At 35.6% G+C, this 25,119-nt stretch overlaps 1 protein-coding gene across 18 annotated transcripts in view; it reads right to left on the reverse strand.

Moving 5' to 3' along the window:
* Positions 1-25,119, reverse strand: part of paqr3a (progestin and adipoQ receptor family member IIIa) — a 238,227-nt gene that overhangs the window by 90,279 nt on the left and 122,829 nt on the right. For 5 of the 18 annotated variants that reach the window (XM_087251506.1, XM_087251505.1, XM_087251515.1 and 2 more), the window contains one exon: positions 15,216-15,267. The exons of 8 other annotated variants lie outside the window; for them this stretch is intronic. In XM_087251506.1, the coding sequence (XP_087107632.1) occupies positions 15,216-15,217 (2 nt within the window). In that variant the 5' untranslated portion in view covers positions 15,218-15,267. Of the gene's footprint in view, positions 1-15,203; positions 15,268-25,119 lie in introns of all 18 variants that reach the window. 5 more of the 18 variants (XM_087251504.1, XM_087251503.1, XM_087251501.1 and 2 more) reach the window with 1 other exon arrangement.

Consider the following 25,119-nt stretch of genomic DNA (forward strand, 5'->3'; position numbering starts at 1 on the left):
GCACAAATCGTACTAAAATGTATGAATTAATTCCAAATTAATTTGAATTAGCACTAAATCAAAGATTTATGAATTACAAATGGAAACAATGTTTTATTTTTCGAATTCAAATACTTAAACTGGATTTTTGCATGCTAAAAGTACTTTATTTAATTCATATGACTTTTACAAAACTACAATTTTATAAATCAAATTATATTTATGTTGCAGGAACGTGGGATAAAACAGAGAACCCGGAAGAAACCCACACAAACAAGGGAAGAACAACATGCAAAATGTATTATATATATATATATATATATATATATATATATATATATATATATATATATATATATATATATATACTGTATATATATTTATATATATATATATATTTATATATATATATATATATATATATATATATATATATATATACACACATGCATGCATACACACACACACACACACACACACACACACACAGAGACATGACAGTACAATGTATTTTCATATATGTATAAAACATATTCACCTATAGCGTGTGTCTGGATTATAAGGGAAACTGGAGCACCCGGAGGAAACCCACACGAACACGGGCAGAACATGCAAACTTCACACAAAAAGGACAACTGGCTCAGTCAGAACTCGAAACAGCAACCTTCTTGCTGTGAAGTGACAGTGCTAGCCACTGAGCCACCGTACCGCGCCACATATATGTTCATATATGTATAAAACATACTTTATGTATACACATATACGCCAGAAAAATATTATTATATGCATAAAAATATATGTACACATATATGCCAGTGAAATATATGTTTTTATATGAGTAAAATATAAATGTTCATATCTAAACACTATCAATTTCTGTCAGTCAATAAAAAGGCATCATTCCGCTCAAAAGTACACTGTGGATAACCACAAAGCTCAGTTGATGGTCCCTTACTTTTTAAATTATATTTGCTACATTGCGCGATATCATTAACTCTTTCCCTGCCATTGACAATATAACTCGTCAATTAAGATAAAATGCTTCCCTGCCAATGACGAGTTTTTATCGCAATCCGTGTATTATTGTAGGTATATTATGGTAAGGGAAACCCTAACATGTCCTGAGTGAGGAGCATTACGTCACATACTCCAGGGGGTGAAATCTGAGAAAGTAAGATCACGAGTAAAAATAAAATCATCGCAACTATTCAATGCCATTTCAGAGTAGCAATTGTCTCTAAAAATTGCTAAACTTTTCAGTTGACGGAATATTTAATAAATAAGAAAAATAGATTGGTGTAGCTCAGGATAATACAGTTAGAGTTTTTTTACAGAATTTACACGTGATACATGCCAAATGTGCCCCCCCCACCCCTTACTAGATATTCTATCTATACAACATGTTTAAAATAAAGTTACTGTAAAATCTACATTTTCTAAAAGTTTAAATGTGCCTTAATTTACCCAGCAATAGTATTTTTTAAAAGGTCAAAGCAAGCATGTTTTTAATAGATGTCTAAAAGACGTCTAAACATAGTCGTCTTGGATAAAACAAGGCTAAATTTAAGCTGTGAGGGAAAATCAAAAACTAGATTAGTCGTCAAATAAAGAGAAATGAATGACTACACATATAATGTCTGTCTAATCTAGTCTAGTTTTGGCCTATTAGATGTCTATTAGATTTTTTTTTACTAACAGACCAAGTGTAGCCTTTTTTAGCCAAAGCTGTCTACGTTTAGATGTCTATTAGACGTCTATTAAACACAAACTTTTTTGCTGGGGTATTAGTAAACAATAATTATCTTAAAAAGTCATGCTATGATTTATAGCACATGGTAAATTTAATCTATTTTATTTAGTATAAAAAGAGACCAATGTAATACATGGCCTACTAATGTAAAAAACAAGACATATGCTGTTACATTTTTATAGATGCTATGCTGAGTCAGTTTACACCTGCATCCTCCAACTCTAGCAATATTATTCATACACACTGTATGCATGACACTGCTATCAAATGTTGAAATGTCCAAAAACCCGTAAACAGCAAAGCATTTATTTTTTCTTCAGATGGTTTGTTTTTGTAGAGATGCACACATTAACTATCCCAGGAAGTGTCATGCTTATCTTGACCCATCCCTCTACCTCATTTACAGCACTGATACCTTACAGCTAGCACGCTAATGACTGAAACCTCCAACCTCCCCTTGCTAGAAAGAGGAATAACTGGCTGTGTGCAAACAGATTATGATGAACTGCTTGAACTGCAATTAAGGCAGACGGAAGGGAAGGAGACGACAGCAGTTTAGACAACAATTTGGGCGACTGCAGCTGCAGCTGCTCTGCGGTTTAATGCAGTAATTGATAGACTCTGCCTGTCACTAGAGGGATCAGGATGAAAACTTAAATTACCATCATTAGGCTTCTCCTAATTGCTGCATCCCATGCAAAGCCTGTTTTTGTTTGTTATTATAAAATGACTCTTCTGTTATCTAATTTGTTCGGGCAGATCTTCCCTTCCTTTTGATACAGAAACGAATTAGAATTTGAATTCGTCGCTCGATGGTAAATCCAGACAGCGACCGCTTTCCGAACCACGGCCATAATATGAACATAATCACCACTAAGCATTATTTCATTAAACAGGTGCAGTGATTATGCATCTTAAAGTGTTTGTTTGCACATTTGCATCAATCAAATGGATCCATTGAGAGCATCTTGATCTATTTACTGATTATACGATTGCAAACCCAATAGAGGCGCAATCATCAACAAATTCTCACGTGCAATGAAACGTCTTATTATGCCAGCTTTGTTGTGGTAGATTGAAAGGCATGCGCATGATGGGATAGCTCTGTCTATATTACTCAAGGACATGCAAGTGTGATTTCTGTATGTGTACATAAACTCACCGGCCACTTTATAAGGTTCATCTGTCCAACTGCTCGTTAATGCAAATTTCTAATCAGCCGATCACATGACAGCAATTCAATACATTTAGACATGTAGACACGGTAAAGACAAACTGCTGCAGTTCAAACTGAGCATCAGAATGGGGAAGAAAGAAGATTTAATGGACTTTGAACGTGGCATGGTTGTTGATGCGAGACGGACTGGTTTGAGTATTTCTGAAACTGCTGATCTACTAGGATTTTCACGCACAACCATCTCTAGGGTTTACAGAGAATAGTCAGAAATAGAGAAAATATCCAGTGAGCAGCAGTTCTGTGGCTGCAAATGCCTTGTTGATGCCAGAGGTCAGAGAAGAATGGCCAGACTGGTTCAAGCTTTCAAAAAGGCAACAGTAACTGAAGCAACCACTCATTACAACTGAGATATGCAGAAGAGCATCTCCGAATCCACAACACATCCAATCGTGAGGCAGATGGGCTACAGCAACGTACCAGTCCTGTCAGCTAAGAACAAGAAACTTAGCCTACAATTCGCACAGGCTCACGATTTCAGAGTCTCGATTTCTGCTGCGACATTCAGATGGTAGGGTCGGAGTTTGGCATTAACAACATGAAATATCAACGATTAAGGCTGCTGCTTGTGGTGTAAAGGTTGTGAGGGATATATTCTTGGCACATTTTGGGCCCATTAGTACCAATTGAGCATCGTGTTAACACCACAGCCTACCTAAATATTGTCGCTGACCATGTCCATGCCTTTATGACCACAGTGCCCCCATCCTCTGATCGCTACTTCTAGCAGAATAATGCGCCATGTCATAAAGTACGAATCAACAACATTGAGTTCACTGTACTCAAATGGCCTCCACAGTCATCAGACATCAATCCAATAGAGCACCTTTGGGATGTGGTAGAACGAGAGATTTGCATTATGGATGTGCAGCCGACAAATCTGCAGCAACTGCGTGATGCTATCAGGTCGATATGGACCAAAATCTCAGAGCAATATTTCAGTACCTAGTTGAATCTTTGCCACAATGATTAAGGCACTTCTGAAGGCAAAAGGGGGTCCAACCCGGTTCTAGTAAGTAAGGTGTACCTAATATTTTGGCCGTGAGTGTATGCCTGTTTTTTTCAATGTGGTTTATAAAAAAATGTGCAGAATGATGGGTATGACAAAGTTGTTTATGTGACACCTTAAAAAAGGGTCTTTGCCACAGGTTTCATGTGAACGTTGGGTTAAGGTTAGGGTATAAGGAAATTTAATAAGCAGCATTACAATATAAAATACTGTATAAAATACATTACATATATGAAGAGTCCTCATAAACCACATATACAAGTGTGTGTGTGTGTGTGTGTGTGTGTGTGTGTGTGTGTCAGTGCGTGTCGAACATATTTCTCATAGCCCCTAGCGGTCTCTTATTAAGAGGTCAAATGCAAAGGTAAATGTGCTGATACTGCACACTGCAATAAAGCAGCTTCCACTAAGACTGACAACGTCTTCGTATGCTGGGAAGATCTTTGCCCTTGTCCCTCCCCAATACAACGGCACTGTATTGCTGAACTGCTGCACAAAAGAATGAATCATATCATGTCTCCAAGCAAAACCAGCGACATTCAGAAATCAGCGGCAATAATCAAGTATTAATGATTATTAAACGTGCATATGCTGGAGTTGGGTAATTGGAAGGTTAATCGACGGGCGACGTCAGTAGAGTCGCATTTATCAGTTTCTATTTATCTCTTCTGGGGAGGTGGCAGGTTTACAGTAAATACCTTCTGTCCCCCTAATTTCCTAATGATGGGGATAATGATGGAGAATGGAGCAGCCATTAGCAGAGACAGGCTCTGTGCATCACTCTGTCAGCTCTGTCTCTCCGAGGCCTGCAATGAGAAGTGATGGGCCTCAGCTACTCCTAAAAACCCACCCAACGAATAATGAATAATCCTCCACAAAGCTCTGAAACAAAAAGACTAGGTACTTGATGAAAGCTTGGTGATAAACAAACGTTAAGGCCTGTTCACACCATTTACATTAATACATTTAGCAGATGCTTTTATCCAAAACTTACAAACGAGTAACCGTGCAACTCATCAAATAGCCGTAATACACAATGGCAGGTTTATTAGACAATCAAGGAAATAAGAGGAGAAGAAATGCAAATAAGCACATCGATTTAGGAGTGTTAAGTGATTAAGGGCAGGGGAGTTGTGTCTTCAGCTGCTTCTTGAGAGATGTGATGTTTTCAGCAGTGGAAGTTCATTTCTCCAGAAAGGAAGAGAGAAAATGTTTTGGAGAGTGACTTTTTTTTTTGTTTTTGCCTCATTGTCACACTGATTTTGTAATATAAGCTTGCAGGATGGAGCATGTCAAAGATGACAACTATAATATAGTTTTTTTTTCTCTTTATAATGGAAAGATTATTTCTAATCACTCCCTTTGTGTTCTGTTGAATTTAGAAACCACACAATAGCAACCCATAAGATATTATGCAAAATAATTTGACAGTATCTTTCAGTCGCAGAATTAGTAAGAGTAGTAAGCGCAGTGCGTAATTTGTTATTGAATGATTCCCAAAACAAAACCAGGAAATAACAGTTACAGTGACCGACGTCCAACAAACTATTCCAGTTTTCCTGGAACAAACGTTATTAAACAGTGATATCACAAAAAAGTGCATCACATTTCTGAAAGGTCTTTTATTATTTTGAGCCATTAATAATGTTATAGATCTGTCATGGATAATAAAATATGCTACAAATATAAATCGTATGAACTATTCAGTTAGAGTCTATGTTGTGTGCCAAGTGAAAAACTAAAAATGAGATGATTCACTCAGTCTAATTTTCAAGAAAAGTCCACGGTTACTTCTTCTGTCAAGTTTTCTGGCTAATCTGAGATTGCTTTGCTTCTGTCTCCCGCTATCCTGATCCCTTCACGCAGTTTCTTCTTCTCAAGAGCTCTTTTGATCAGGTTCTTTATCAGATTTACTTGTGGTTTAGAAAAATAAAAATATGCCTGGCTGCCTCTGCCATTTTGAAAATGTAAATATTATTTAGGTAGGCCACTATGCCATAATTTATTTTCATTGCTCACTGCGCACAAAACAACAATCACCAACCAATAAGACTGATTGTAAGCACTAATATCGGACAGTTTCCGGAACAGGATATGGCAAGATCTGGCTCAAATTAAACACTGTGAATGCGATTCCAAAATCAGTGTGTTCATGCACAATCCACAATTTCTTTTTTGTAAGGTGACATCTTTCCAAAGAAAGCTTAACTGGTAGAATAGTCATATGTTTTATAATAACATCTGTAGCTAAATGTATTTTACTGTATCTAATTTCAAAGAAATCTTAAAATTGAGCATCACCTGTCAGTGACATCACATCCCTGTAACTTCCCTGATCCCTGATCCACGTGCAGTTTATTTAAAGAGAAGTTGTACAGGCAATGGTCAAAGACAGGAGCAGACAGTAGCGTAAAGGTAATCCAAAATACAAAGTCAAAAAACACAGGCAAATGGTCAGGCTAAGAAGCAAAGAATCAAACACGGTAAACTAACAAAAGGTGAACACACCGGAAGACTAGACAAGAGAAAGTGCTTAGAAATGTTTGTGGTAAAACAAGACTTAGCAACGTGTGTGTGTGTGTGTGTGTGTGTGTGTGCGTGTGTGTGTGTGTGTGTGTGTGTGTGTGTGTTTGTGTGTGAGGTGAATATAAAGTCCAAGTAATCAGTACATCACGAGTTACCAGCTGTGTGTGTATAATCAAAAGAAATCTGGAACTGGTGTGCATGAGGTGCATGATGTTATTTGTAGTCCGGTTTAGAGAAAGATCTATAGTTCTCTAGCGATCTGCAAGAATTAGATTAAAAGTCATTGTGACACTATCAATTCGCAGGGTACTGAAATGCTTTTTGCTTTTTACTTTCGCTTTTCCAAGGTAAAACATGTCTGCTCAGGATCTGCTGTCCATCAAAACCTCCTCCATACTCCTATCAGTCATGTCTCCTTAAAGGTCCCGTGACAGTTTAAAAAACATGCATTTTGTATTTAATGTTTGACATAATCTCAACTGAAACATGAAGCAAGGGTGGAACAGAGTAGCTTCTTACCTTTTAAAAAAAACAAATAGCATTTTGTTTTATCACAGCTCTGCCAGTGAGAGTGGTTGAGCCCAAGCGTATCAAATGAAAGGGGGTGGGACATGTCACATAATAGAGAGAATTTGATTGGTCAAGATGAAAAACTGAAATAAGGTGAAATAAAAAAAAATATCTTGATCCATTTAGGACAAACAAGCTTTGGGCATTTATATCTTCAAAATGCAAATTGTGTCACTCTTTCGAACAACACTTGCTTACAGATATCCTTAAGACCAACATAATTATACCAAAGAGCATAGAATCACCAAGAGACGACACTCTTGTGCAATTTGGGAAACAGCCACTAGATGGTGCGGCTGCCATTTTGGAATGAAAACTCCAATAGAACAACAGCATATTTTAAGTCTGTAAAATAAACTATTAAAAGTGCAGATGATTGTGATAGTAAGTGTTGTATTGTCATCTTTCAGGTTGTATCTCAGCTTAAATGTGCTTTTTAAATAAATAAACAAAAAACAAAGCAGCTGCTTGCCATCGCAGCAGCAATAAGATTGTATGGACGGACGTTCGTTTCACTCCAAAATGGCGAAATCCATGGCTGTTGCAATGGAACGTTCTATTGAGTGTCGCCTGTTGGTCATTCTAAGCTCTTTGACTATACTAACATCTATCAAACGTTAGATGTTTTTTTTTATGAGGCATTTAATTCTGTCACATGATCTGTGTACTCTGTAGTCCTGCTGTGCTGCACAGTGATATTAAGGCTTGTGTTGTATTGAACAGAGATTCAGCATCCATTATACATGGTTTGTTTATATTAAAAAAGCATAAAAGTAACTGATACTTTTATGCTTTTTTAATATAAACAAACCATGTATAATGGATGCTGAATCTCTGTGCAATATGCAATGCAATGCAATGCAATCTATTTTAGGGCAAACACTGTGCATTACTGGTAATAAAATACACTGGTAACACTTTAGTTTAGGTCACAATTCACGCTATTAACTATTGACTTATTATCTACCTATTATTAAGTTATTAACTGTTCATTAGTACTGCAGTTACAAAGTATGATCTTATTCTGCATCCCTAATCCTACCCAAAGCCTAAAAACAACTTCTACCTTACTAGTTTCTACCATACTAGTTAATGGTTTGTTAATACTGTGAATTGTGACCTAAACTAAAGTGTTCCCCATAGAGTTTGATTTTAGTCAGATGAGATGAATATGAAAGCTCTAACGATTTTAAGCTCCTTTATGAACCTATGTTTTTGTTTTTGCTTTTAAAAAGTGACCTATGGTCACAAAACTTCCATAACGTGCCTGCAATTCATTCACACTGCCTGTTTATAACAGTAATAGAAGACTAAACAAGTAAGTTAGATTGGCCACCTTATCCACATAGAGACAAGTTTCTAAATTATTGCCATAATTAGAGTATATTCAACACTAAAGCTTTGTTTCATTAAAGAGGTTGGGTGATGATGCGTATAAAGTGTTTTTTAAATGTGCATCAATCTAATGGAATTATTCACGCTCCCCCAGTAAAATAAAAATAAAACTATTGGCTGACTCTAAACTGTAGGTTTTTCAATATTATTTTCAACTTTCTCATCAACAATATTAATTTTAATGCACAATATTACACTCATGCTGTTGCTCTAATCATTATACAGCTGGATCCAGTCTATATCTCTTTCTCACAGTTTGTTTTCGTCTGGGCTGGACTTGCTGACAACTCTATAACCTTCTCCTCTCTCTCTTTGGATCATTTTCTTCCTCTCTTCTCTCTTTCTGTGCATTTGTCTGGCGCTCTCTTTAATTAGTAGTCAGCACCACATCTATATTGTCAGTCTTGCAGAACATGTTACAATTACAGTTAATAGGGATTCAAACCTCTTTCCTAAAAGACTGATTTGACTTTTATGATTTACATTTATGTTTCCGTATTTAGCAGATGCTTTTATCCAAAGCAACTTTCGTTGTATTCAAAGTGCAGATTTGATCAGCGTTTGCTTTCCTTGGTAATCAACTCCATGAGATTAGTGTGCATTATTAGAGCCATGCTCTGTTGTTTGAGTTTGATACAGCAAGTAAGTTAAATATAACTAAATGTATTAGATAAAGTAAATAATTTGTAAACATGTATTTTCTCAATGAAATGAGAATGTTGATACCCTGGAAACATGCCTGAAACAAAAATGCTGACTATTAAGGCATTGTCTGACTATGATTTCATGCTTCGCTTGGGCTGAATTAATGTAAACTATTACATTTTATTACATAACTATTACATTCTAACTGACCTGCTAATAGAAACTGGTCAGAATGGTTTGTTTTGATAAATGTAAATATAAACAAATAAATAAATAAAAATAAACTTAACGTAACAAAACGTTCTGTATTTTAAAGTGCATATTTCTGTACAAGGCCTTAGTTATACTCAGCATGCAATCATTAAGATTCATTTAAAATTTTGTTTACTTTATCTTTACAATCAAAAAATTTTTGTAAAACATCACAGAAATTTTCTTCAGATGGATTGAAGTCTCCATTACATTGATCAGTGTTGACTTTAACATTTAATATGCCACTTAATAATTCTCCATCTAGTGCACTACTATTACAAAAAAATCACGGTCACGTGTGCTTGAAAATATGAAAATATGTTAAGAAGCATAATATAAATGCGGTGCTTTAACTAATCTATAGTGATGTGGTGATATAAAGTTATATAAGGATATACAATAAAACAAGCTTCTCCTGCTCAGCAAAGCTTCATTTATATAATCAAAAAACAGTACAAATTGTAGAATTGTAAAATGTTATTGCACTGTAAAATAACTGTTCAAAAGTAGTTAATCATTTAATTGAATCATTTATTCCAGTGATTTTAAAGATTAATTTTCAGCTTCATTACTCGTCTTCAGAGTCACACAATCCTTCAGAAATCTCTCTAATATTAATTATTATTGTTATGATTATTACGTTTAAAATATTATTATATATATTATTATAATATTATTACGCAGTGGCGCAGTAGGTAGTGCTGTTGCCTCACAGCAATAAGGTCGCTGATTTGATCCTCGGCTCAGTTGGTGTTTCTGCGTGGAGTTTGCATGTTCTCCCTGCGTTCGCTTGGTTTTCCTCCGGGTGCTTCAGTTTCCCCCACAGTCCAAAGACATGCGGTACAGGTGAATTGGATAGGCTAAATTGTCCATAGTGTATAAGTGTGGGTGAATGAGTGTTTGTTGACGTTTCCCAGAGATGGGTTGCGGCTGGAAGGGCATCCGCTACGTAAAACATGCTGGATAAGTTGGCGGTTCATTCCACTGTGGCGACCCCAGATTAAAAAAAGGGACTAAGCAGACAAGAAAATGAATGAATGAATAAACAGGGGGATAATAATTCTGACTTTAAATGTGAGTAATTTATATAAATTCATATAAATGTATTTGTACATTTAAGTATGATATGCTCAAGTCCCAGAATTGTTTATGTTTAGGGATGGACCATCATCTTTCTAAAAAAAATGATATATTTTAGTACAAATGAAATCCAACCAAATAGATTTTTGGCCAATTCGCCAAACCATAAAATAGCTATATTTACTTGTAAGATCAGGTTGGAATGCTCATATATTCTGGTATACTGTAATACATAATAAAACACATAACACCCAATATAATGATAATTGATAATAAATTAGCTTAATAAAAAATTAAATAATGAACTTGACAATCAAGTTAATTCATTTTAAGGTAATTAAGGCAAGTCAACTTGTCACATTCTACAATGCAGACTACAAAAATAGAGTTGCTTTTAATACGATTTAATACAATATACAGTTTAGTTTATATAAGTTTGATCTACATGTTACTGTATTAAACATTCACCATAGATCTTTACACTGCCATCAAATCTAACCCCTCACCACACAACCCACCGCAGCAAACCATTTCTAAACGCCACACGAGAACAAGCTCTATGGAGGTTGCTTTTGGCTAAATGTGACTGCTGACACTGAGAAGCTGTCACGATGATTTTCTTTGCTTCCATCGGCTGCGTGAAGGCCTCACACCTGACCGTTTGACCAGCTGTGATTGACACTTCAGCCTCCTGGAAACACCTAGGGATCATGGCACCTCTTGCCACGAAGATGAAGATAGCTAGCGAGAAACTGCAGCTTTAATCCTCGGGCCTTGGCTCAGTCTACAAGATCTGTCTCAGACTGGGACTTGTCTTGTCAGCACAGTAACGAGATCCTGAGTGACTTGACTCCTCTGGTGAAGTCAGACCTGAAGCTACAGAATAGTGTTTTGCTGACTGTAAGATCTTTGGCCACTATAGCAAAGCATTGCGTTGTGAGAGACATATAGGAGACTACAGTTGAGGTATTCAACGCTTTAATTTGTCCTCATCATGCAGTCAGTAAAAGCTTTATATTTATTTATTTATTTATTTTGACAAGGACATCACAAATTACACTGGACAACCAAATGCATACAAATGTAAATAAAATACATATATAGTATTATAAACATTAAATTACATCATAAACACATACACATTATAATCCTTTACATAAAACTGCAAAGCTTGATTATTAGGTGTCAAAATTGGTCACATACAATACTTAAGTTACATTATCCTCACTTAAAAATTACGATTACCATAAACAGGTTAATGTATTTTTTTTTTTTTTTTTTTTTTTTTAGATTTTACAGTTTTCTGAGAATTTCAAATAAATACATCCAATAATCAACGTAATGAAATATAATGAATACACAACTACTTAATTTAATTTCTAATTAATATAAAGTTAATTTTTTAATACAGTATACAACCAATTAAACAATTGGACATTTTTGTAAGTAGTCTCTCACACTGAAAAGGTTGTTTTTATTTGAAATAAATTGTAAATTTGTTTTCAAATTCAAAACTTGAATATTGCAAAATATTATTTAATCAGATTTTTTTTTATCCCCGAAAATGATATAAAGAAAACTTATAGACTAAAGACGAATGGTTTAAAATAATAGCAGAAACTGAGGAAATGGACAAAATGACACATGCACTTCGGTTACAAAAAGAGATCTTTGAAAAGAAATGGAGTAAATGGCTGGCTTTCTCCACAACAACAATATAATTATCCATAATTTAACATTTACATAATTCTAGAGGTTATGCATCATTGAGAGAATATGTTTGGCAATCTTTTATTTTATTTTATGCTTTCTTAAAATATTTATTTATTTTCTTGAAGTGGTTAATTTAATATTTTTATGTATGTAATGAATGAAGGAATCAAGTTTGGTCAAAAGTTTGGGATCAGTTTTTTAATGTTTTTTTTTTAAGAAAATTATTCTGTTCATTAAGGTGGCATTTATTGTGAAAAAAATACAATTTACAATTAAATTAACTAAATTGTTAAACATTTATTACAATTTTAATAACTGCTTTCTTATTGTATGTAGTTTCAAATAAAATGGTTACTCCAGTCATTGCTTTTATTACTATTACCATTAATAATAATAATAACAATAATAACAACAACAACAAAAATAATAATAATGATGATAATTAATATTACAGTGATTTCTAAAGAAATGTGTGACTCTGAAGACTGGAATAATGAAGCTGAAAATTAATCTTTAAAATCACTGAAATAAATGATTATATTAAATGATAAACTACTTTTGAACAGTTATTTTATAGTGCAAGAACATTACAGTGCAGGAACACTATTTTACCATTTGTACTGTATTTTTGATGAAAACAATGCAGCTTTGGTGAGCAGGAGAATTATGTTGTTTTATAACATTTAAAAATCATACTAACTCAAAACTATTGATCGGTAGTGCATGCATACATGTGTACATACAGTATATACAGTTCAAGTCAGAATTATTAGCCTCCCAGTTTGCAGTATTTCCCCCCTCATTTTCTGTTTAACGGAGAGATTTTTTTAGCACATTTCAAACATGATAGTTATAATATCTGATTTATTTTAAATTTGCCATGAGGACAGTAAATAATATTTGACTAGATATTTTTCAAGACACTTCTATACAGCTTAAATTGACATCTAAAGGCTTAACTAGGTTCATTAGGTGAACTAGACAGGTTAGGGTAATTAGGCATATCATTTTATAACAATGGTTTGTTTTATAGACTATCAAAAAACAGCTTAAAGGGGCATATAATTTTGACTTTAAAAAATGTATTCTAGCCGAAATAAAACAACTGTATATACTATATTTTATTATTATTATTATTATTATTATTATTATTATTATTTGTTTTGTTCCCACAGGTTATATGTTCCTAAAAAACTAATTAAAAAAAAAAAGAGTATAAAAAAAAATATATTTTTACTTTTGTATAAGTAATTGATTTTCATAGCTGGATTTTCAACATCATTACTCCGTTATCACATGATTCTTCAGAAATTATTCTAATGTTAATTTGCTGCTCAATAAACTTTTCCTCTTAATATATTGAAACAGTGGTGATACTTTGAATTTCATTTGAACTACATTCAAGCTTTTACTAGGCAACTATTTTCTAACCATAACACACTATGACAAGGTAAATAGCTTTGTTAAAACAACAATCAAAAGTTTAAAATCTAACAAATATTTAATCCCAATATTACATACTGTAGACATTAAACACCTCTAAACTTTAACATAATGACTGAAAACACTAATAAATACTCAAATTTAATATGTACACGCATCACAAAGTCTTATGTGAAGCATGCTGGCAACTGCAAATCTCAGTTGAGCACTGTATGTACATCAATCATTCATTTTCCTTTGGCTTAGTCTCTATTTCAGAAGTCGCCACTTCCCGCCGCAACCCAGTATTAGGAAACACCCATACACACTCATCACACACACACAGTACCTAGACCGGAGTACCTAGAGGAAACCCACGCGAACACAGGGAGAACATGCAAACTCCACACAGAAATGCCCACTGACCCAGCCGGGACTCGAACCAGCAACCTTCTTGCTACGAAGCAACAATTTAATTGCATACAGTATGATGCACATATAATATATTAATCAGCTCATTAAGTAACCTGAAAAAGTGCAGCTTAGCTGAGAAGTGTATAATTCGTTGGATATACTGTACTGTACTTAAAAGTGCTGCAGAAATAAAGCAATTATAAGTTTAAAAGCAAATTTAAAAAAAAAACTCAAAGTTCGATGATATGAATGAGGAAATTTAATGATCTGTTTACGCTTGTCTTACAGATGTTCACAGCGCCGCACTGACTTTTGATTTAGTGAGCACTCTCCCACTCACAGAAGCACATGCATCTTACTTTAATCAAGAACGTCCTTTCCATTCTCCCAGACCATCCGCCTCATCTCGCTCTGTTTTTCCCTACAACTCAAATTAACTGCAGGAATATAATCAGATTTCTGACAGATTATATACTTTATGGGTGATGGGTTAGGTAGATATTTGAAAAATTGAGCATTCAAAGCAAAAACTCGACAGACCGTGTAAAAGCTCTTAGTGAGAGGGATTCAATATATTTTCAAATACTCTCATGAGGAGAAACCAAGGAGTCTTTTAAGGCAAGATTTCTGCTCTCTGAGATCAAGCCTTGCATGTCTTCATTGAGAGTGCTAAATCGAGTGATAGGAATTTATTCTCCTGCAAAAGGCTCCGGCTCAGTGAATTTGTGGTAACATCATATGGTTGGCTACATTATCTTCTGTATACAAATGAGCACTGCTTAGAGAAAAAAGAATTTTGTGTTTGTGTATTTTATGTATGTATTTTTTCACACAAACCAAAATAAAGTTCTCAGGATATTAAAGGGGTCATAATATACTTTTTACACAATCAACCTTAAGTCATGATGTTCTATTCAAGCATGCCAAAGATCTGCAGATTTACAAAGCAAGAAGTCTACTCCATAAGCAGTTTGACCAAGGCTTCTCAACTCCCTCAAATATTTCTATTGTAGTCCATTTTTTTCCCAGGAACATTTAAATCGCATTATTTCCAATTAAAACAAATCAAACAAGCATGCAAAGAAAGATGCACAGATGTACTGTAATATGCTGATACACATGAAATTTAAATTCCTCATCAACTGATTACATTTACTGACATTAGCAACTTTATGCAAACTTTTGTGCTTTTGTTAATGCAAAATAGAACTTACTTCATTACTCACATGACTTGCTGTCCATCAGTCAGCTTTCATTTCACAAGTGTTGGGGTCCATGCTAAAAAAAGACAACTTAAATCAGGAGTTTAAACCGACATGAACATACAGGGTTGGCCATTTATATGGAGACACCTTAATAAAATGGGAATGGTTGGTGATATTAACGTCCTGTGTGTGGTATATTAGTATATGTGAGGAGGCAAACTTTTCAAGATGGGTGGTGACCATGGTGGCCATTTTGAAGTCGGCCATCTTGGATCCAACTTTTGTTTTTTTAATAGGAAGAGGGTCATTTGACACATCAAACTTATTAGGAATTTCACAAGAAAAACAATGGTGTGCTTGGTTTTAACATAACTTTATTCTTTCACGAGTTATTTACAAGTTTCTGACCATTTATAAAATGTGTTCAATGTGCTGCCTATTTTGTTGGATTGTCAATGCAACCCTCTTCTCTCTCTCTTTACAGATTGATAGCGACACCGTAGGAGAAATGCCAGCCCAGGCTTCCAGTGTCCGTAGTTTCAGGTGCTGCACATCTTATATCTTCACAGCCCTGAGGACCGTCCATCTTTACAGGTGCAGCAAGGGCTTTTTTCTTTACCTTTTGTAAATGTTTGAAATTAGGAATGCTTCTGCAGAAGACATGTCAGTGTTTTTTTTATGTAAACTATAATTTTTTAATGAAAATATTTTAATGTTAAGGTATAATTTTGAATGTTTATGGGCTAATTTTTTTTTAATATAAATAAATAAATACATGTTTAAATGCATATGCTTGTGTGATTGTGTTCCTCTGTAGGGGGCACCTCAGTCAGCGGCCTTGCATAAGCTTTTTACAGCATAATACTCACTACTTATTACTCTTGAGTACTTTTAAAAGGGCTAATTTTTTACTTATACTTTGAGTAATATTTACAACAGATACGTTTACTCTACTTGCACTACTATTTTGGGCAAGTAATGGTCCTTTTACTTGAGTATAATTTGTCAGTACTCTTTCCACCACAGGCCGCAACAAAGGTTTTGTTTCCATTTCCCTATGATGAGAGCACAGCTCGCATGTGGACACAAGAAGTTGGATTACAGTGGTCTGCTAACACGTGACAAAAATGTCTGTAAGGAACATTTTTTACACTAGAGCACAGGTGTCAAACTCAGTTCCAAAAGGGCCGCAGCTCTGCACAGTTTAGTTCCAACCCTAATTAAACACACCTGATCAAACTAATTGAGTCCTTCAGGCTTGTTTGAAACCTACAGGTAAGTGTGTTGGAGTAGGGTTGGAACTAAACTGTGCAGGGCATCGGCCCTCCAGGAATTGAGTTTGACACTTCTGCACTAGAGCTTTTCAGTGATATCCGAATTAGCCACTTTTCTCCTTTAAAAAAAAAAGACACGGTTCTAGCTTGTGTTGATTGTCCTGTCTCTACGAATTTGGTAAGTGTGTGATCAATGTTTTTTGTTTATATTTATTCAGATGGCAAAGTTAGTATCGTTTCAGTTTCTAAAGACATTACTTAGTCAAATTATTTCTTTACTTTTCAGTTTTCAGTAACATCACTACAATATTATGGACTGAAAATCCTTCACTTCCACACAGCTCTCAGATGCACTGTAAACGCCGCTCTCCAAATCACTATTTCCCCTGCATCTGTGTTTGTGTTGCCGGTGTGAAAATCAGCTGTGGTGCATGCAATGAAACTTCTCTTTTCACGCAAACCCTTCCCTCTTTCGCCATTTGACACACTCACCTAAACAAAACTGGACTCACACACTTTCCAGACTTTTTTCAAACTAGAGGTGTGAAAACACCCTGCCGAGACGGAGGGTTTCACAACCTTTTAACATCTAAAAGTTAATCAGTAAATTGTTCTTTAATTTTTTAGATTGCAATGTACTGTTATATGATTCTTTTTTGTGTTTGTGCATCTGCTCGGCTGTAGGCTTGAACACACAGGTTCCACAGATTAAGTCGAGGGAGTTCTCTTGACCTTTCCATCAAATGCCACGCAGTTTGAGGTGTACAAGCATAATTAAACGTCACAGTTTTGACGCCGTCTCATCTTTGCGTGCCAACCGCGCACCCCATCACTGCTGTTCATTAGCCAAGTTTAAGATGTTGAGGCCATAGGTTAATGACAGCAACCACCGAGGCCTGAATAATATTGTTTATCTTCTCCTTTGCTTTTTCTCCTGCTGCATGTTCACAACTGTTTCCATATCTTGCGACAACATCGGTAATGAGGGGATGTTGACGCTGGGTCTTGTTAGTTGTGTACATTGTCAGGAAAATTAAGCTCTCTCCAGGCTTACGCAGCTCGCGATTTGCAGTGACATTTAGCCATTAGCTCCATGCTGAATTGGACAAACGAACAAAAGCAGAAGCACAAAACGCAAATCATATCCAATTAAGCGAGGCATGAAACGGTGAAACCCTAGCAGGAGATTTTACAGGCAGTGCACGAGGAAAGGTCAAGCTCTGACAGAACAGGCCACAGTTAGACGACTGATTACGACTAACGAGCCCTTTGCTTTAGTCAGAATTAGCTGCATTACACAAAGACCAACCTCCCAAGTCAATACAGCGCCCACACCATTTATTGGGCACATTTAAGAAGGGGAAGTTTTTCTCCATCTATTCATTTCAGAAATATAATGTGGAAAGCTATGTTTATTAATAATGCGACTTGTCCTTTTTCAACTCTATATCTGCCTTTTTGAAATGCTTTTCATAACAAAAGTCGCATAAGCTCACATAGCAAACATATTATTAAAAATAACATTTCTTTTTTATAATCTTGACAAAATGCCTTTTTTTAAATTTCAAAATTTTATTGAACCTTTCCACTACCTAAATTTTAATCTTAAATTGATTAATCAGCCCTACAAATAAAATGACTTTTTACGTTATTTTATATTTGTACGAATGTTCAAGTACCATAATTCCTCAATACAGCTCACTTTGGGCTCTATTTTAATGATCTAGGTGCAAAGTCTAAAGTGCATGCTGCAAAAGCATCAAGTGCAAATCCACTTTTGCTATTTTAAGGACAAAAAAAAAACCTCTGCTCATGGTCTAACAGGGTTGTGCTTATTCTCTTAATGAGTTCTGGGTGTATTTTGAGCATTACCAAATGAACCATAAACCAATCCAAGTCTCATCTCCCATTCCCTTTAGAAGTCAGTTGCATCGCACCATGGCACAATTGCTATTTACATGGTGGACTTTGTAAATGGAAATACTGAATGCTTCACTAGTGAGAAAACAGTTTACCAGACCATCTGCGCGAGGATAAAGGACGAGCTTCTTCCATTCAGCCTCTTTACTTTCTCTTTACTTTATTCCTTTACATTTGTTGATAAGGAAACAGTGTTGTACACACTCCACTGAAGACATTCATTCGCCTACATATTTAATTTAATTTGTTAAGCACAAAGATTTGTTTTAAAAATATTTCTAAATTCAGTTATAATTTCTAGCAAACGAACAAATGAACTATACTAATAACGATGAAGTGTGGTCAAAAATCAGCATAGCAAAATAGTTTGCAATTGATTGCTAAACTGATTTTCTATTTAAACAACTTGGCGAAAAAAAAGAAAAGTTAGAGTTACGCTCTAATTTTAGAGTAAACAGCAACAAATCATGACATGCACGCTTTATTCCTTATTGCACCGGGTGTATGATAGGGCCCCATATAATCAGAATATCCAATTTTCCCCTTATCTATATTAGACACTTGCATCACTTTTAAATTTTTTTTTACTTTTTGCCAAACATCCCTGGATCTCTTTTTTCAAAATTGCAGAAAAATGTATTTGTAAAGGATTATTAAATACTCTGCACTTTTATGTACATAAAATAAAGGACAGAAAAACTACAACACCACAAAAAACTGCGGTGGCCAGGAAAGCTTAACGTGCTACAATTTAAGAAAACATTACAAAAATGTCAGCAAATTAAGAAAAGATCTTCATCAGTTTGACAGCAAACATGCTGCAAATCGTCAAAGAGACCCTAAAATGAGACAGACCTGGATATTTTGGCTATGATAATTTAGGCTAATAAATACTAAAGACACGTGAATTGGGATATTAAAATCCGACGAGCGGGCGCAGCCATTTCAATCTTTTTGGCTCAAGACTTCCGGTCTCATACACTTCCATTCATTTTTAGACATTAAAAACTTCTCGTTTTGCTGTTTGATATTGCAAACTGATATTTTTTTATTATATTGTTCTACTTGGTCTGTAAAGTCATGCAAACATTTGTTTGTAGAGCAAGTAGTCTGACTGTTTTCTGCCGTTTATTATTCCTAGTCATTTCTACCATAGGCGACTGAATCGGAAGTTCTAAAACAATCGCGAAAACATGCGCACTTCCACATTTTAGAATAAGGTCAATAGGCTGCATCCGAAACCGCCTACTACCAAAGATTATAGAATACACAAGACAATCGTTTTGTTTTGAATGGAGAAAAAGGTATTGATCAATAAGATCCGCCTTCTAGTACAGGAGACAATGGTAGATAACTATATGGCGAATAAAGCTCACCTTCTAGTACAAGAGCCAATCATCGATTGCTATAGACTGACAACACTCTGGGGGAGGGGCTCAGGCAAGATGTAAGTTTCTGCAGATTTGGTGTAATTCAAATGTTTAGAAATAAAACTAAAGACCCAGTTGTTGTTAAATTGTATTGGTGATTTCTAAAATTAAATTTAATCATAAGCTTGGCAAGCAGTTTTGGTGAATTTGATGTTTCCCCATTCAGACAGAATGCCCTAGCATACTGCCCCGAGATGATCGCTAAGTTAAATGACTTGTCTTAAAGGGAAATGGCTACTACTCAGTAGGTACTGCATTTGAATTTAAACAGACTACTCAGCCGTTAGGAAAGTACATTCCATACAGTATGAATGTGAGCAGTATGAATGGAATTCAGACGTATAACATCCGCCGTTATGCATCAGTTGCGTTGATTCACTCCCATTTATGAATTCTCTCGTGGGGCATCATAGGATAGCGCAATGTGCATAGGATGCACACTTCAGAATCTCGCCAGAAGTAGTACAGTAGGTCTTTTACTGTAGTTCTTTTTGTGTTGTGCGAAAATGCAGTGCGTTTTCGTAAATTGTTTGCATTGTGAGAACATTTGATGGCATTTTTTTTTTGTAAATGCATGCGTTTTAATAAATTGCAGCATGTTAAGCTTTCTTGGCCGCCATAAATCATTATCAAATTGCAATTGCAATTTGAAACGTTGCAATTTTTTAATCGCAAGAGGCTGCAATATGAAATAGCAACCAGACTGCTGGCTGTGTGTGACTTACTAGCCATTTGAGTGAGCAAACTTTTGTTCTGCCCAATCAGAATTGCGCAATCGAACTATGACCACAATAAAAAAAAGAAAACAAACAGGAAAGCACTAACAAGTGGAATTATGGTGTCTGCTGCTTTAGAAGCATTAATAGACAAATTAATATAAAAAAACAGCATTTGTAATATGAGAATATTTTGGTTTTAAAGTCACAGACACGAAATGAAAACAAGTCATTTTCAAGGGCTGTTGCAGAATTGCTTATAAATTACTGAGCTGGAGCTTGACTACAAAATTAAATTGTAATTCAAATCGCTATCGCAATATCTGTCAAAAAATAAAAAATAAAAATAAAAAAATACTGCAATTACATATTTTTCCCAAATCGCACAGCCCAATCCAGTGTAATCGCTTTTCTATTACAATTACAATTGTTCTGTTGTTTATATGCTCTTTTGATTTACGTGATAGAAAGCAACTCCGCTAGTAGTGTTGTTGACCATGATACGACTCCTCTCCATAACCTAAACAATGCAAGTACTGACAATCAAAACTGTTAGAAAATGTGTGCAGTGCTCCTTTAACTGGTTCCTTGAGCTTGAGCATGTTTCAGGGGTAAAAGCAGATGCGATACCCCCTCACCCCCAAATGTTCCGACGTGACTCTATCTGTGTGTGTTTATGGAGTAGAAGACTGGAGATTGCCTGTGACAGTGGCGAAATGAGGCTAACAAACAGTCTAATGAGGATGTGCCAGAAACACGCCTTCATTTGTGCATGTGTGTGCCGAGAGGGTATGTGCTATAATCCATTTAATAGGACTCTGTTCGAAGAGCTGCTCAGAGTCAGTTTTATCACACAAGGATGAGAGGAAAGGAATAATCCAACAAACCTTACAGTGACCCAAAAATGAAAACTCTTGTCATTTATTACTAACATTCTGCAGTACCGCTAATGACCCTACAGAGCCACAAGCAGTTGGGGAAATGGATTTACTCGTATTGTTCTAACCTCCTGTGCAACACAAACAGTCATATTTTTATATTTATTTTTTAAACGTTTTATTGTCATATTAAGTTTTGTTTGACTTGTCTTTGTGCAAACAAGGAAATCATTGGGGTCCAAAAACAAAATTTATTTTTTGACTTTCATTACAGTGAAAAATTATTTACATTTTTAATTTTATTAATTTTATTTTTTGGCCTCTTTAATTCTTTGAAACAAAGCAAACAGTCACATAAGTTTGGTATGACAGGTAAATGATGAAAGAATCATAATTTGGGGTGAAAGTTTAATTTTTAAGTAAATAAAGGTGTAGGGGCAGCACGGTGGCGCAGTGGGTGGCACAATCACCGCAAGAAGGTTGCTGGTTCGAGCCTCGGCTGGGTCAATTGGCATTTCTGTGAGGTGTTTGCATGTTCTCCCTGCTTTCCAAAGGGTTTCCTCTGGGTTTCCTCTGGGTTCTCCGGTCCAAAAACATATGATATAGGTGAACTAGGTAAGTTAATTGGTCGTAGTGTATGTGTGTGAATGAGTGTGTATGGGTGTTTCCCAGAGATGGGTTGCAGCTGGAAGAGCATCTGCCACGTAAAACATATGCTGGAAAGTTGGTGGTTCATTCCACTATGGCGAAAACAAATTAATGAATCAAGGTGTATTATCATGTTTTTCTCAACTGGAACAAGCTACAGTACGAATTGTATCGGCTCTATTTGCACAATTTAAAACACAATATTGCATTACAGAATCTTAAAATGTAAACACTAAAGCACTCCAGTTTTTACAGTGTGAAATAATAAAGCCTTTAAGAAGGCTAGGGTTCAAGTCAATTTCTGTATGGAGTTTGCATGTTCTCCTCATGTTGGCGTGAGTTTCTAGGGGGAAATAAAAGGTCATCAACAATTTTCATCAGACTGACTATCACCGGGGTGTGTACATAACCATAGAATAAACTCAAAATATTGGGCAAAAAAAAAAAAAAACGAAAAAAAAAAAAAAACTAACCATTCTGGGGTGCGTTTCCCAAACAATGACATAACTCGTGGCTGAACTATAATAGTACCACGCATCGTTTCAGAAAAGAAGGATGTAGTGAGGAGTGTTTCCCAAAACCATAGCTGCCTTGTTGCAGCTGTAGCTTGCTTTGTCTATGTTTCCATTACAAATACAACTGAGAATATGCCATATTCTATTCTAAAACATAAAAACCACTAAGCTAACACTCTAATCTCATATATAAATCATATAAATCATTAGGATAATGGGTGTAATTTACAGTAGGCAATTTATTAAGAAAAGAAAAAAATCCTTCTTAATAATAATTATTATTCATTCATTCATTTTCTTTTCAGCTTAGTCCCTGTAATTAGTATTTATTTATGTATTTATTTATTTATATTAATAAGTAGAGAGGCGATGCAGTGGCACAGTAGGTAGTGCTGTCGCCTCACAGCAAGAAGGTCCCTGGGTCGACCCTCGGCTTAGTTGGCGTTTCTGTGTGGAGTTTGCATGTTCTCCCTGCGTTCTTGTGGGTTTCCTCCGGGTGCTCCGGTTTCCCCCACAGTCTAAAGACATGCGGTACAGGTGAATTGGGTAGGCCAAATTGTCCTTAGTGTATGTGTGTGTGTATGTGTGTGTGTGTGTGTGTGTGTGTGTGTGTGTGTGTGTTTGTGTGTGTGTTTCCAAGAGATGGGTTGTGGCTGGAAAGGCATACGCTGCATAAAAAAGTGCTAGATAAGTTGGCGGTTCATTATATAATAAAGGGACTAAGCCAACAAGAAAATGAATGAATGAATAAATTATATTATTAAGTAGGATATTTTTGTTTATTTTATTTAAAAAAAAAAAGCCTACTTTTACAATTTGACACATTCAAACCACCGCAGAAATCTTCAAACCAACAGGCCCATGTCATATACAGTAAAGATACATATCTTAATAAATAACCTACTATAAATTAAAACTATTAACGTATGCTATATGTTTTTGTTTTCACAAGCTTTGGCTGCATTCAGAATGGCATAAATGTTTTCAAAGGGCACTGCGAAGGGAACGCAATTGTAAACTTAAGATGGCTAAATCTGAACTGTAAAAATACTTTAAAAGCAAATTACACCTAAGAGAGATGACTTTAACGCTTTTTTTAAAAAATGTTGGAACGTTCCAAATGAATAGGGCATAAGATAACCGGGTATAGAACACAACCAGGAATATGCTTCTAAATACAGCTCGATAGATGTAGTTGCAAACGTACTGTACAAGTTTGCCACACAGTTTGCGAATGTCCACTGGAACGATGAATTTGGGAAACCCCAAATCAAAACTATGACCACAATAAAAGAGAGAAAACAAACAGGAAAGAGCTGACAAGTGGAATTATGGCATCTGCTGCTCCAGATGCATTAATAGGGAAATTCATATAAAAAAAAGATTACTGAGCTGGAGCTTGACTACAAAATTAAACTATAAATCAAATCGCTATCTCAATATCTGTCAAAAATAAATAAATTTAAAAAAAAAATTGCAATTACATATTTACCGAACAAACTAACGACGTAACTTGTGATCTTAGTTGGCTAACAATAATTTTCGGAAATGCACCCCTGATTTAAACATAAACCTGGCATAGATTTTAAATTTCACATTGACATTACACAGCTGTGACATCTATAAGCACTATCACAGAGCAACACAGAGAACAATCTACTCCAGCAGGAGAGCCTGGTTAGAAGAGACACCCTCTTATTTTGGAAGGACCCTTTATCTGTCGCACTCGTCCTCCTTCACTCCTTCTCTCTCTCGTTCTCTTGCCCTCCCTTTCTCCCATTCTCCTGGCAGGCTGGCCAGCCATAAGGTGGGGTGGTGCCTGAGGATAATGGCAGCAGAAGGCAGAGGAAGCGGACATCTGGCAAATGCTGCCCCAATATGTTTCTATGAAAGAGGCGAGGAATTTTCAGAAGACACGACGCTTACCCGAACGACACGCTCGGCGGCAAAAAGAGGAAGATTAAAAATAAAATTAGTTAACATCTTGCCCGTTTCACCCCGCGATGCACATTTCAGTGTGCAAGAACTGATTGCAGCTGCCATTTACATTACAAAACCCGAGCAGGAGAATGTGTAGCGTTAATTAGAAGAAATCATGTGTTGCCTCCTAAAGCTAATTCACTAAGAACAGATGTGGTCCAGAATTATTTAACCCACTCTCTAGATTTCGGTCTTTCTCAGACAGTGGCAAACTCACTCGCAGCGTTTCTTCCTTTTTAGTTTTATTTATTTTTCGTTAGAAACATATTGTTCATTTGAAATGCAAATGTGCTCCATTACAGCCCCCCCCCCTCCCCCATTCCAATCATGTTAGTTCTAATGAGGTGTAAAATATGTACATTAATGACAGAGTTATATAGTTCTAGGGGCGAAGAAATTGCTCCTAATCATTGCCTACATTGTTGAGACAACAAACCACTTCATTCTGCTGGCTCATTAGCTTTAGAGGGAATCATGTTAAGAAAAAAGGCGGTCGGGATTCAGAGGTATGGCCATGTTGTTTAATATTATCTTGATATACTACAACTATGACAAACACTTTAA

Source organism: Danio rerio, chromosome 5, assembly GCF_052040795.2.
Source record: "Danio rerio strain M-AB ecotype USA chromosome 5, GRCz13ab, whole genome shotgun sequence".
In the NCBI taxonomy this organism is placed as follows: Eukaryota; Metazoa; Chordata; class Actinopteri; order Cypriniformes; family Danionidae; genus Danio; species Danio rerio.